This window comes from Crotalus tigris, unplaced genomic scaffold (assembly GCF_016545835.1).
Source record: "Crotalus tigris isolate CLP2741 ecotype Arizona unplaced genomic scaffold, ASM1654583v1 scf7180000017729.2337069, whole genome shotgun sequence".
Classification (NCBI taxonomy): Eukaryota; Metazoa; Chordata; class Lepidosauria; order Squamata; family Viperidae; genus Crotalus; species Crotalus tigris.
Genome location: NW_024096596.1, coordinates 717,519 through 730,771, shown reverse-complemented (window position 1 = coordinate 730,771; position 13,253 = coordinate 717,519). Strand labels below are relative to the sequence as shown.

The window sequence follows — 13,253 nt, the reverse complement described above, 5'->3', positions numbered from 1 at the left end:
ACTTTTGATATAACTGGTTTTTAAATTATTTATTAATTAGGTTTATATCCTACCTTTATTTAATACAATTCAAAATCACCTAAATCCTACTGTTTTCCCCATAACCACAGCTCTATGTTGAAGGGTGGGCTGAGAGAGAGTGATTGGCTTAAAATCATCCAATTAACTTACATGTCTAACTAGATAACTAGAATTCCTGGTCTCGTTTCTGATCTAGCATCTTAATACCAACATCATTGACTCTCAAATATTATGGTTTACTTATCTGATAGATTAGTTTTAAAAAATCCAGCTAGGTAAAATACTGAAGATAGAGGTGTCATAAATTAATCATCAATTCAAGCAATGTAGCTAAACATAATTACACTATGAACCCTTACTCTTCTTCATCCAATAATCTTAGGGGCTATATCAGAGAACAAAAACACCAAAAAGTGTGGAAAATTATCCATTTAGAAGAATTAGGTGGGTGTCAAATGAACAGAGAGTGTAAAGAACTCTCCAGAAAATCTAAAAATTTTGGGGGAAAAAGAGAAATCCTCCCAATAATTTAATTTCCACAATAGAGCATTCCATAGATTAGCTAGATGTGCATGGTTTATTTATTTATTTATTTATTATATTTATATACTTCCCATCTCACTATTGGAGAGACCCTGGGTGGAATATAAAAACACTTAAAATTAATGAACCTGAAATAGAGAAATAGTTTCTTAAATATATACTCTGACTATATGATAAATTGAAGGGACAACTCTTGAATATATTCCCCTCAGAATTTAATGAAAGGAACTTTCTAGTAGAAAGTTGCAAGCAATACAACTATATTTCAGATACAATATTATTCATAGCTTTTAAATAAAGCTGTAGATTTTCCCATAATAAATAAAAACCCATCTATTCCCAAGAGGTCAAAGTGAGATTCTTGTGGTTTGGGTTGGGAGTCAAAAAAATAATAATACAAACATGGTTGGATAGTTTACAAACACTGTTAATCTAAATCAGATCCTGATCTTTTTTAGAGGCATGTATTGAGCACTGTCTGTCAGGAGTGGTTCCGGATCTCGAGCAGGAAATCGTCTTCTCCTGAAATTGTTGCAGCTTACCTCCAGGAGATTGAGGCGGTTCATCCCCACCTACAGAGTGTCATTGTCAATTTAGCCGATGGAAATGGCAACACAGCCCTACATTACAGTGTTTCGCATTCTAACTTTTGGATTGTGAAGCTTCTTTTAGAGACAGGTAAGAATCCTTGATTTAAGCTTTGTTTCCATTGGCTGGGCTTTGAAAAGTCCCACAGAATTGGCCTTTTCCATTCCATTTTATACTGCCAAATCCAGTGTCATAGATGCCTGGTACAAAATGCCATGATGAAAAATGACCAAATGTTCTCTCAACCCCTCCCCTGTCTTTCATATTTATTTCCCAATGTTGGACCTGCATGTATTGCATCACAATTTTGTGACACATTTTGGTCATCATTTTGGTGGATGTTCTACTAAGTTTGTTTTCCTACATGGTATACTGTACATGGAAGAAATCAAAGGCTATTTATCTATTTCTGTTGTCTGTCATTCCAGTCTCATTTATTACTATATTCTATCCTTAGGCTTTAGGTGTTCAGTCTTTAAAATTAGTTTTTTAAAATTTTCTTTAGTAGTAATAGAGAAGGAAAAGGAAAAAGAACAAAATCCAAAAAAAGTTATAATTAAAATACAAATATTCACCCAACAATGCATTAAAAAGTACTTTAAAAAGTTTAAAAATCAAGAGAAAAAAATAAAGTGTAGTCTAATATATTGTTATAACACTTAAGAGTTTCAATTTTATATATATATACCTATATAATGTAAGTATTATTCAAGTGTGTGGATTTCTAATATACTTATATAACTATCATTATTTTTTAGGTTTTAGCTTTAGGTTTTAACTTCAGGTTTTAATTTTAGGCCTTCTTGACTTATGCTAGAATCTTTTTGTGAGTTGAGCAGCCTAACAAAACAAATAAATAATCAGAGAGTCTTCCCTTTTTGTATTCCTAAGAATCAGTAGACTTGACAAAGCAGACATATAATGGAACCTCCACAATCTAATTTTGTTGAAAATTGTTTCATACTTTAAGCATCAATCATATTCCCTATTTATGTTTACCATCTGAAGATGAATGAAACTTTTTAAATATTTTATGGCATTTGGTACATTGACCATAGGAATGCATGCAGCAAAAGTACATATTCTATGTCAAGAATTGAACTAATATTTCATAATTAGGAATTGTTACTTGTAAGCTTTTAAGATTATAAGAGAAGTGATTGTTAGATCAAATAGAAAAGTCATGTGAAATCCTCATCCAATAAACATGAATTCATTTTCTACTGAGAAGAAAGAAGCTTTTTTACTATTGAGTTGGCATGACAATCTATAAAATGTTAGAAAAGTGGCATATTATCATAAGTGTCTGTAAATCAATTGTTACGCTAAAACTTCCTAACAGCTCCAGAAGATTCAAACAAGGCTGTTTTGTTCTGCCAGCAGACTGCCCTTGGGCAATTATGTTCAGAGCTACACATGGACTTTAAATACTAAATTGTTTCAAGTCTTTATGAAAAAAAGGAAGAATGATCTAAAGTTCTAGTAATGATTCAGTGCTTAAAGGACACCCTGTATTTCTCTTCTCTAACTGATTGCAAGCAAATGTCTTTATCAACTTTGCTTCTTGGGATAATTTCTTTAAAAAGCACGCATTCTGCTCCTGAACTACCTTTTTCTTTACTCTTTACTCTTTACTCACTATAGTCTGTTCTTTTGTTCTTTTACTTTGCCTCTTTCTTTGAGGAATTCTACTCCCAAAACTATGGTTATTTGAAAGTTTAGCAGAAAAAAAAAGGATGGTTGGATGGATTGCATGGATGATGGTTAGGGCAATCAGTATCTGATAGGAGTACAGGAAATAAATGGAAAATGTAGACATTCAATCAGACATGATGGATAAAATCTAGTTTACATCCTAAAAGATTTTGGTGAGTTGGTTCTGATGGGCTAAATCTGGCTCTAATCCGTATTTGTCTAATGAAGGTAACTCTTACTTTCCCTATTCCTTCCTATTTTTTTTTTTGCCCAGAATCCAACTGTATGGAAACATATTTTGAATGAAATTGTAATTCTGTTTATTATCTCAGCATATTTTCTTGGGTGATGTTCAAGTTGGCATTAATTGTCTAGATAATTTTGCATAGTACTGACCTCTGCTGACCAAAGATAAAAAGTGTCACTATTACTTAGGGGCCTATTTATGTTTGCAAAAAGGTAACATATCAAGATCTTATATATCAACAAAAATATTCTGAAAATACTTTACAAATGTGTTCAAAAATCCTGACTAGTAATCAAGAATTACCCTTCCTGGGATGAGACGAAATGAATCAAAAATTCCTCATTATGCTATTCATTTAAGATGCCTTTTTATGCTTCTGTGTTTGTTGGAGGTAGATTCTAAATAAAGCCAAAGGAGTAAAGTTGATGAAGGGAGGGAATACAACAACATTTTGAGAAGTTTCCATTATGATTTTCCCATGGTCTGAAAAAAACATGTGAGTATTGTCCCAAAGATGCTTTTTCAAGAAGCAACTGGACTTTCTTTGTTTTTCCTTGAAGACATTTCACTTCTCATCCAAGAAACTTCTTCAGTTCCTTGAAAATCCAGCTACCTCTTGAAAAAACACCTTTGGGACAACATTGACCTGCTTGACTGATAATCCATAAACATATGAATATTCTTTATAAAATCTATCTTGTAAATTAACTATCCTAAAGTGGAAGTAACAGAAAGGGTTTCTTGGTTAATGCAATTATCTGTACATCTTCCTGGTTTGTGTAATGAGGAAATAGATTTATAGTAAATATTATAGTGAAGAATGCATCCTAAACTGAGGTCAGAGAGGAGTGGAGCCAAACAAATCACATAGCAACTAAAGGTCCTGCTGCCAATGCTGGCCAAGACTGAAAGGTTTTTTTTATATATATATATAATTCTCTCTCTCATTCGGTACAATAGAAGTGAGAGACCATAATCTATCAGCTCTTGTCTCTATAGATGTAGAGGCTGAGGACAAAGATTATTCTCCTTACATACATGATACTGAAATGTGTATTAGGCAGAACTGAAGCTACCTGTTGACCTTGAAGGAAGGAGGCAGATAACAAAAAACAGATTGTGGTCTTTTCTGTGGTGTGAAGGGCATCAATATATGGGTACAATAACAGACATTGTTTTTGTTAGAAGGGGCTAAGACATGTGGAGTCTCCTTAGAAGATCAGAATGTAGAGGTTCTGGGTTAGCCCACAGCAAGGTCATCCCATGTTGTAGTTATTAGATATCCTAAATATCTAAGATTCCTGCATGTTAATGCATTGCTTTTGTAAGCCTTGTGACCATTTTGTGAACTTGGGGGTTTCACTGTCGTTATGCATCTAGTGAAAGATACTTTGTTGCATCTATCCCCAATTGCTTTGGCTGCTAATTTAATTAAGCATCTCCCCCACAACGTGTGGGAGCTCCTTAGAAGAATGTAGACTTCCTATTTCTACTTGTGCTGTTCTTGCTGTTGATTCTTGTTTGTGGAAACCTTGCTGTCAGTAACATCATGGAGCTTCTTGTAGGTACAATGGTCATTCAGCTGAGGTAAAATCTCTTCCTCTCTACTAACAGAGTTACCCAGTGGAAGAGCAGCTCAGTAGAGGAGAAGGAGTTCAAACTAGGTAGGCAGGATCAGGTTTTGACACTATAAATAAATCAATTTAGGAAAGTCTTCTTCTCTGATTACTGATATCTAAATTTTTGTTTTGTTCTTCAGGTGTTTGTGATGTGGATTATCAAAATAAAGCTGGGTATACAGCAGTAATGATCACTCCACTAGCATCAGCAGAGACCGAGGAAGAAATGGAAGTAGTCAAGAAGCTCTTGCAAGAAGGCAATGTCAATATAAGGGCTAGCCAGGTATATTTAATTTTTTGTTAACTCCAAGGGCTACTTTGATGATGTTGTCCAATAATGTTTCATTATTTGTGTATTATTAAATCATGATATGCACGTATCATCTAGGACAAAGAACTCCAAAATAAAACCAGGAAAAAAACAAGAACAAACACTTTTTTATACAGCAGCTAAGAAAACTGAACATCGTTACAGTATTTAGAAATGTTTTGGTGTTAAATGATGAAACTCATCAGATCAGAACATCCTTCTCTAGTTAAAAGAAAACAGCATTAAACTTTCATGAGTAGATCTGGAGACAATTTCATCACAAGGAATCTAATCACTGAGAGGTCAGTACTAAAGAGTTCCTTTGATTGGAACATAAAATGTGAAGAGCAGGAATCAAGGAAGACTTTAAATTGTTAAAATAGAAGTGAAGTAGACTAAATTAGTTATTTTAGGAATAAGTAGTCCTAGGTGGATTGGATCTGGTCCATTTTGCTAATTGCAAAACTTGCTGAATGCAACTTCTACAGAGTTACTCATAGGTAATTAGAATTAAGAAATTGAGGAACTTGGAATTACATCAAGGTTTACATTGGGTAAATGCCATAATGCTGCAGAAAGGTTTTGTGGAGATGCTTTTGGTTCAATATGTGCTTTAAACCATGTAAACACACATTCTATTTCCAGTCCTAGACATTAACAGATGGATTAACATCAACATAAATAAAACTGACTCCATAATAATAGTAATAAAAAAAATCAGAAGATGGAGGTACAATCTACTAAGAGTTTTTATAGGTACAGATTGTGAAACAGATCACAAATATACGGGTATACAGGTTATACCTACATAACTGTGGTCTGAAATCTCTTTGAAAATTAAAGAGATTAGCTATGCTATCAAGATTTCATTTGGAGACCATATAATCGTATAAAATTGTATATTCTGTATTGTAATATATATATTATATGTAATATATATTACATTATATCATTATAAATGATATATAAATAGATAATAAATCTAGCATATATATTATATATGTTACATAATATATTATACATTATATATCGTACATATAAGATCAATATAAGGACCCATTGATAAACATAAGTGGGTCTATGAAAACTTGATGCTAGCTCGGTGCTGCCAGCACCCTCTGACAGGTCTCTCGCTTGCCCTCCTGCCTGCGCCCCCCTATCACTGCCCTCTCTGACAGCCTTCTCACTTGCTCATCCAGTCACTCGCATGGCTTCCCATCTGGTGCCTGCAGCGAGTTAAACCTGCAGTGACTTTCCTGTGTTGACATGTCCTGCAAAGAAATGGTGGCACCAAGTTGGCAGAAGGGACTTGATGGTGGCAAGCAGGATGCCCCCAGTTGGCTGCGCCAAGCTAGTGGGTGTTGAATCGTCCCATTCCGCACATAGGTTATGCAAAAGAGAACCTAGGCACTATGGGAAGAGGTAGGCACTGTGAAAACAAAAATAGGAAAAAAAAACCCAAACAAAGATTTGAAAAAAGAAAATATGCAAATGGTTTCATAACAAGCTATCACATTTAGGAAAAAAATGGGGAATGAATAGTTTCTGCAGCAAGAATATATGATAATTGAACATAAATGTTCAGCATCAAGTAAGAAAAGACCAAAAAAGAAATCTAAGTAAAAAATGTTAACAATAACAAGACAAAAAAAGAAGAGGCATTTTTAAGAAGAATTTTAAGAGGAATTACATGGACATTTACTGCCGAAGTACTGTAAAATTTACAGAAAGTAAATGTGGTTGAAGGAAAATAGAAAAGCTGTATCAAAATAATTTACACACAGGATTGTGGAATGATAAATACATTTATAGTCTGGGAATTTATTCAGGAACAATTTCACTTGAAATTGTTGGAATTTAAATATGATAGGCGATAAATTATTTGTAAATAAAAACAATGGATGTGCAAGGTATAGATGAAATGCTAACTGCAGGTGTTGAGGCCTCTAAAGTGACAAATGGCAAAAATGCCAAGTATAGAGCAAGAAAATATAACCTGGAGTAACTTGAAAATTGGAAAAAATAAGTCTACTTATCTATGCCAAATGAAAAAATGCAAAACAGTGCGCAGATTCACGAATCATTACACACTTTCCTAATGCAAACAAACTTTAGATTAAAGTCTTTTAAAAATAAAAAATAAAACTACATATGGAAAGAAAAAGGCAAAATGAAGATGCAGAGGAATAAGACATCAGATGACTAGCGTAAGATGAATAATGGAAAGGGAGAGAAGATTATAATGTAATATATATATATATATATCAGTGATGGCGAACCTTTTAGAGACTGAGTGCCCAAAAATTGACCTCGCCCCCATTCCACCCTCTGCTCCGCCCCCCCTGCCTGCCCACAGGGCCACTCGCTGCCTCCAGGGCCCGCCGCAGATCGCCCAGGCAGCCCAGCAGCACCATGGCAGCCACACCCTCTGCCCGAACCCCGCAGCATGAACTGTGCACGATGGGGCGTGAGGGCAGAGTCTTGTCTATGCTGCCTAGCTGCCATGTCCTTGGCTGCGCCGCTCCACATGGGCCATGCTCGGGCAACTCTCCTCCAGGGGGGCTGCTGGTGAGGAGGGGGGCATGGGGGGAGACAAGGCTGGGCAATGGCATGTGTGCCCAAAGAGAGGGCTCCGAGTGCCGCCTCTGGCACGTGTGCAATAGGTTCGCCGCCACTGATATATATAATATATTCTAATGGACTGCTTGCAGATTGGTATTTTACCAGTGAGGTTAAAGTGAATGAGTATGGTATAGTAAAATTGAGTACATGGTATGTAACCCTCTTTAATGGTATTTTCTAGGGTGGACAGACAGCCTTAATTTTGGGAGTGAGCCATGATAGAGAAGATATGGTGAAAGCATTGCTGTCATGCAATGCCGAGATAAATCTTCAGGATGAAGATGGCCTATCACCATTAATGGTGGCTTCTCAACATGGTAATTTGGAGATGGTGAAACTTCTTTTATCTCATTCAGGCTGCGATCCTACATTAGTGGACAAGGTGAGAAAAATAAGATTTTTCCCACATATTTTGGGCTACGTGTTCCGTATGAGTTCTCACTTACAAAATTATTTGGACTAGGACTGTTTCCATAATGACAGCTCTTTGAAGGGGTGCCCAGTTGGATGAAATTTGTTAGGCAGGCAAAAAACATTTCATACTTTTGATTTAATAAAAGTGTGGTTATTTTAAAGGATCTGGCATGGAGGTCGTTTTGGCTTAAGATTATCTGAGTTTTAACAAGCATTCTAAACATGGCATTATTGGCAATCTGTTAATATTTACAATTTTTTTTACAGAGAACAGATATTGCTATATTTTCACAATATTATACTGTGTGCTTTTTAAAGCTGTTTGCTTGCTTCTTTTTGTGTCAATTATAAAACTAAAATTAAAAAGATCCTTCAATTTCAGCCATATTGAAAAATAAGCTTGCCAGATATTAACCCCAGCAAGTTTCAGTTTAAGAGTTATGGATGGTTTTTTTCCCCTTCAGAATGCAGACATTCTTATAGAAATCTATATTATTCAGATAAATCTGCTCTTGATTTGACTGATAGATCCTTTAAAAGGGAGTACTTTGTAAAGGGTATAGTTCTTACAAGTAATTATTTTACTCAGTCACAGATTAGCATGAGTTTGTGTGGATATAATACCCATAAACACCATAATTATATGTGCACCAGTAATTTAAATCACATGGTGTAATGGCAGCATCATGGAGTAAAACAGGCATGGCAGCAAACAATTTTTATAGTATCTATAGATTAAAAATTCATGATATAACAAGATTGAGTATGTAGATACATGCTTTGTTTGAAATACATATTACAAACTAAAATTCTTCATGGCTGGTTCCCTACTGGTAGAGCAAAGTAATACTCTTGCTAATTTCCTTTGCAGTCTGAACCAAATTTAAGAATCTTTAAAATGACAGTATAGATGATGTATATAGAACACTTAGCAAATACAATGAAAAGCTTTGTGAATAATTATTCATATAATTAAACATAGAAATGAATCGAAAGATTTATCTAACCTTTTACTATTGGACCTTGCTGGCTTCCATGTTCTCATACATTATGTTGAGTAACTCTTCATTTTACTCACAGCAAAAAATTGGTTTACCTAGCTATTGGTGGAATGTCAGTCTAGATTCTTTAAAATGTATTAATCAGAACTTATTAAATAACCTCCATAAAACTGATCCTGAGTTTTCTGGGTGTGAGACTAGTTTCTATTCAGGAAAATAATTCAGTTAGACTAAATACACCCCAGCTTATCTTTTGTTCATAGTTTGATTTACATTGGGAAAAACTTTTGTTTACTTTTCTGATGGAAGTTGAAGAAAAGGCTATAATTAGGTACAGATGAGTCTTATCAAGTTTGGACTCATTGCAAAAGTGCTTGGTTTGGAAGCACAATATGCAAACTAGGTCTAAGGCAAGGCCATGATTTATAATGTGCCTGTAATTTCATAAGCACTGAGGCAGCTGGAAACCATCAGCATCCTTCTTCACAAATAGCTCATGTTTATTCTACATCCAGTCAGTGTTATTGAGATAAAGGAGCTGTTCCATTAATTAGTGGTCCACTCTACAGAGGACTGATTTTGTTAAGAGAGATATGGTTCTGTAAAATCAAAAGAAATCAAAGTATTTATCTAACATTTTATTATTGGACCATACTGGCTTCCATGTTGTCAAGCATTATGTTAACAAACTCTTTGTTTTATTCACAGTAAAAATTTGATTTAACTAGCCAATGGTGGGCTGCCACTCTATGAATGAATGTGTGTCCAGAGAGTCCTCAACTTACAACAGTTCATTTAATGACCATTTGAAATTACAACGGCACTGAAAAAAGTGACTTATGACCTTTTTTCACAATTATGACTGTTGCAGCATCTCCATGGTCATGGGGTTTACATTCAGATGCTTAACAACTGGTTCATATTTATGACAACTGCAGTGTCTCAGAATTGTGGGATCACCTTTTGTGACCTTCTGACAAGCAAAGTCAATGGGAAAGCCAGACTCACTTAACAACAGTGTTACTAATTTAGGAACTGCAGTGATTGATTTAACCAGTGTGACAAGAAAAGTCATAAAATGGGGCAAAACTCACTTAATAAATTTCTCACTTAGCAACATAAATTTTGGGCTCAATTGTGGTCATACGTTGAGGACTACCTGTACTTCAGATGCCTAATTTAAAATATAAATTCATACCTGCTACCAAAGATCCAGAACAGATAAAGAGGATCATGAGAGAGAAAGAGAAAGAAATGATACCAATAGAAGAGAATATTTGTAGCTCCGGATTGAATTATGGGGTCCTTGGTGATCTCTGAGCTTGATTGCTTTCTAACAGGCATTTCGTTACCAAACTAGGTAATATCATCAGTGAGCACTGATGATGTTACCTAGTTTAGTAATGAAATGTCTGCAAGAAGATAACCAAGCTCAGAGAGCATCAAGGACTCCACAGATAGTTGATAGATAGGTGACTATTCTCCCATAGAAGTCCTAATGGGCTTGACTAATATATAGTAAAAACAAGTACGCTATTCTTTATTTATATGGTTCACATCATAAATATGCAGCTTTAAATATGGGTATGTCTGCTATCTGGGAAAAGTAAAGAGCTTAGGAGAGCTGGCACAATAATCTCCTTTTTTTTTTGTTTTTCATTATGTAGGCTGGCAATTCTGCTTTGTCCCTGGCTTTGAAATCTGCCCACATGGAAATTGTAGAGTTCCTACGGATCCACATACATCATACTCAATCTCTGAATACATAAAAGGAAATGGAAAAAACTGTATTTGATTGAATGAGAAATTCACAACAAAAGACGTATTGTATTAGCCAACTCTGTAACCACTTTATATGCCAATGATTTAGCTGATAACTACCGATGTATCTACTTACATAAAAAAAAGGAATTATGGCAATTTATTTGCATACATTCCTCATAAATGAATCTCTCTTCTAAGCTGCTTTTTTACTCCTAACCTGTGACCACTGAAACAAATGAGAATTAGATTATTGCATTGCCTTTGTATTAATAATTATTCCCCCCTCCCAAATTGTTGCCTTCTTCAGGGGGAAATGTCAGTCTATTTTTTCATTTTTCAAATGTGAAAAACATTAAGAAGTTACCTGTGAAAAGCACTAATTATTTGTTGACTCTGGATATATGACTTCAGTTGCCTGGAATGATGTTTATAAGGATAACCTGTTTATAAGGATAAAGTGCTTCCAAAAATTTTATGAACACACCAAAGCTATTCAGTGAAGATATTGGTAAGATATTAGTCTATTTTGACAGTTTATTTGGATAATCTGATCCTAGATCAGCTTATATGAATTATCAGGGTACCATGATCTAGTAAAGCAGATAAGCTGATTATAGTCTTCTGCAAGGTCACTCCTCTTGATTCTCTTATTGGCTTCAGCTTGAGGCTACCAAAGTTTATTTAATTCCAGAAATCAATTCATTGTTGTGGAAGTGAATCAGTTAAGTGCCATATCTTGTTTTCACTAGAGAAGGGACTACTTAAGGATATAGTCTGGTCGTGATCCCAGTGCTGACCAGAGGATCTTTATTAGTATAAATTGCATTGAAAGTGTTATCCCCGAAAATCTCCTAGATCAGGGGTCCCCAAATCCCGAGCAGTGGCCTTGTTTGGAACTGGGCCGTACAAGGGTGGGTGAGCGCATGTACACACGAAACTCCATTTGTGTGAGCGGCGCATGTGAGCTCACCCGCCGCTTGTGTGGTATCATCCCTGCCCCCGACTGCTGTCACTACCACTGCCAGTCCACAAAGCTGGAAAGGTTGGTAACCACCGACCTAGATGTGAAAAGACACTATCCTTTAAAAAGCTTGTATAATGTTCCCATTTTGTACACATTTAGAAAGTGGAGCTGGTCTCACAAGAAAACTATTGTGAAAATAGTACTCTGGATCTAGTGGTGAGAGCTAGCCCTTCCTTGTCTTCCATATTCCGTATACCTAGCTTTACAGAGGATAATGTGACATTTTGATCTGTTTTTGCCACCCTTACCAGAAACCATTAATCACTAGCATGGGCAGAAAAGCATATTATGATAGCATAGCATTCCTAAAATTAGGAATTTTATTTTTAGGAATGCTATGTTTTCATGCTATGCTTTTCTGCCCATGCTAATAGCTAATGATTTCTGGGAAGGGTAACAAAAAACAGATCAAATTTCACATTATCCACTGCAAAGCTAAGCACAACGAGGCAGATAAATAAGAAGATATGGAATTAAAATGTAGACCCTCATAGTGAGTTCCTACAGTCCCAGAAAAATCAATTTATTGAATTAGCTGAGAATAGTGATTCTTCTTTTAAAATGAATGTCTAGTACTTTGCTCCTATGGAAGATGATGTTTCCAATTTAGCTATAAGCACAGTAGTAAAGCAATACTTATAAAATAGATAATGCATGCTATTTTTTTAACCAGCTGTTTCAAAGCAAAATTCAGTTAAGTTGTGCTATTTATTAGTATTATTTGGTAGGTACCAGTGATCAGTTCTTTCTCAGCACGCAGTAAATATAGATTAAGATATCCTTTACATATTAATCCAATTGACTTGATATATATGGCTGTAAGAACAAGTATTCAAAACTCAGTATATCAGAAAGGGCCCAGAAAAAGGTAGATTAGAATCTACTATTAAACCCTAGCAGATCACCAGGTCAATGATTCCAAATGATTTAATCAAAATGAGACTAAATGCTTCTTCTCAAATGAGGGGATGAATATTAAAAAATAAATATGAAGAAACAGAAGTGAAGTTGTGTACAAACTCTAGTTTTGACATTAAAAAGAAATGCATGGGTTCATTTAAATCTAATTGAGCTTAGCTTGTAACAAAAATGTAAGTTTGATGAATAGCAATAGCCTGCCTATTTTGTATTTAGAAAAATGAATGTATTCAATCCAAATGCACACATTATTTCTTATATATTAAAAAGCACAACGACTTTGTTCTCTGTCTGTTTGGAATGATTACATACGCAGCACTTTTATATCATGTCATTTGTATCTGATCAGCCACGCAAAATGAACTATATTTTTCTCTGGAGGCTTGAGAATGGTACTTCGATACAAGTACTGCTTTTTCTTTTGGGATTTATTTTTGGGTAAGTGAAGCACAAAGAGCAAATTAATTTAAACTTCCTTGCAAGGATG

General features: G+C 35.1%; 1 protein-coding gene across 6 annotated transcripts in view; it reads left to right on the top strand.

The window, feature by feature from the left end:
- KANK4 (KN motif and ankyrin repeat domains 4) overlaps positions 1-13,049 on the top strand; it is a 57,045-nt gene extending 43,996 nt beyond the window's left edge. For all 6 annotated transcript variants that reach the window (XM_039339056.1, XM_039339053.1, XM_039339057.1 and 3 more), the window contains exons 7-10: positions 1,023-1,242; positions 4,854-4,996; positions 7,827-8,027; positions 10,728-13,049. In XM_039339056.1, coding sequence (XP_039194990.1) covers positions 1,023-1,242; positions 4,854-4,996; positions 7,827-8,027; positions 10,728-10,829 — 666 coding nt within the window. In that variant the 3' untranslated portion in view covers positions 10,830-13,049. The remainder of the gene's footprint in view (positions 1-1,022; positions 1,243-4,853; positions 4,997-7,826; positions 8,028-10,727) is intronic.
- Positions 13,050-13,253: the final 204 nt, after the last annotated feature.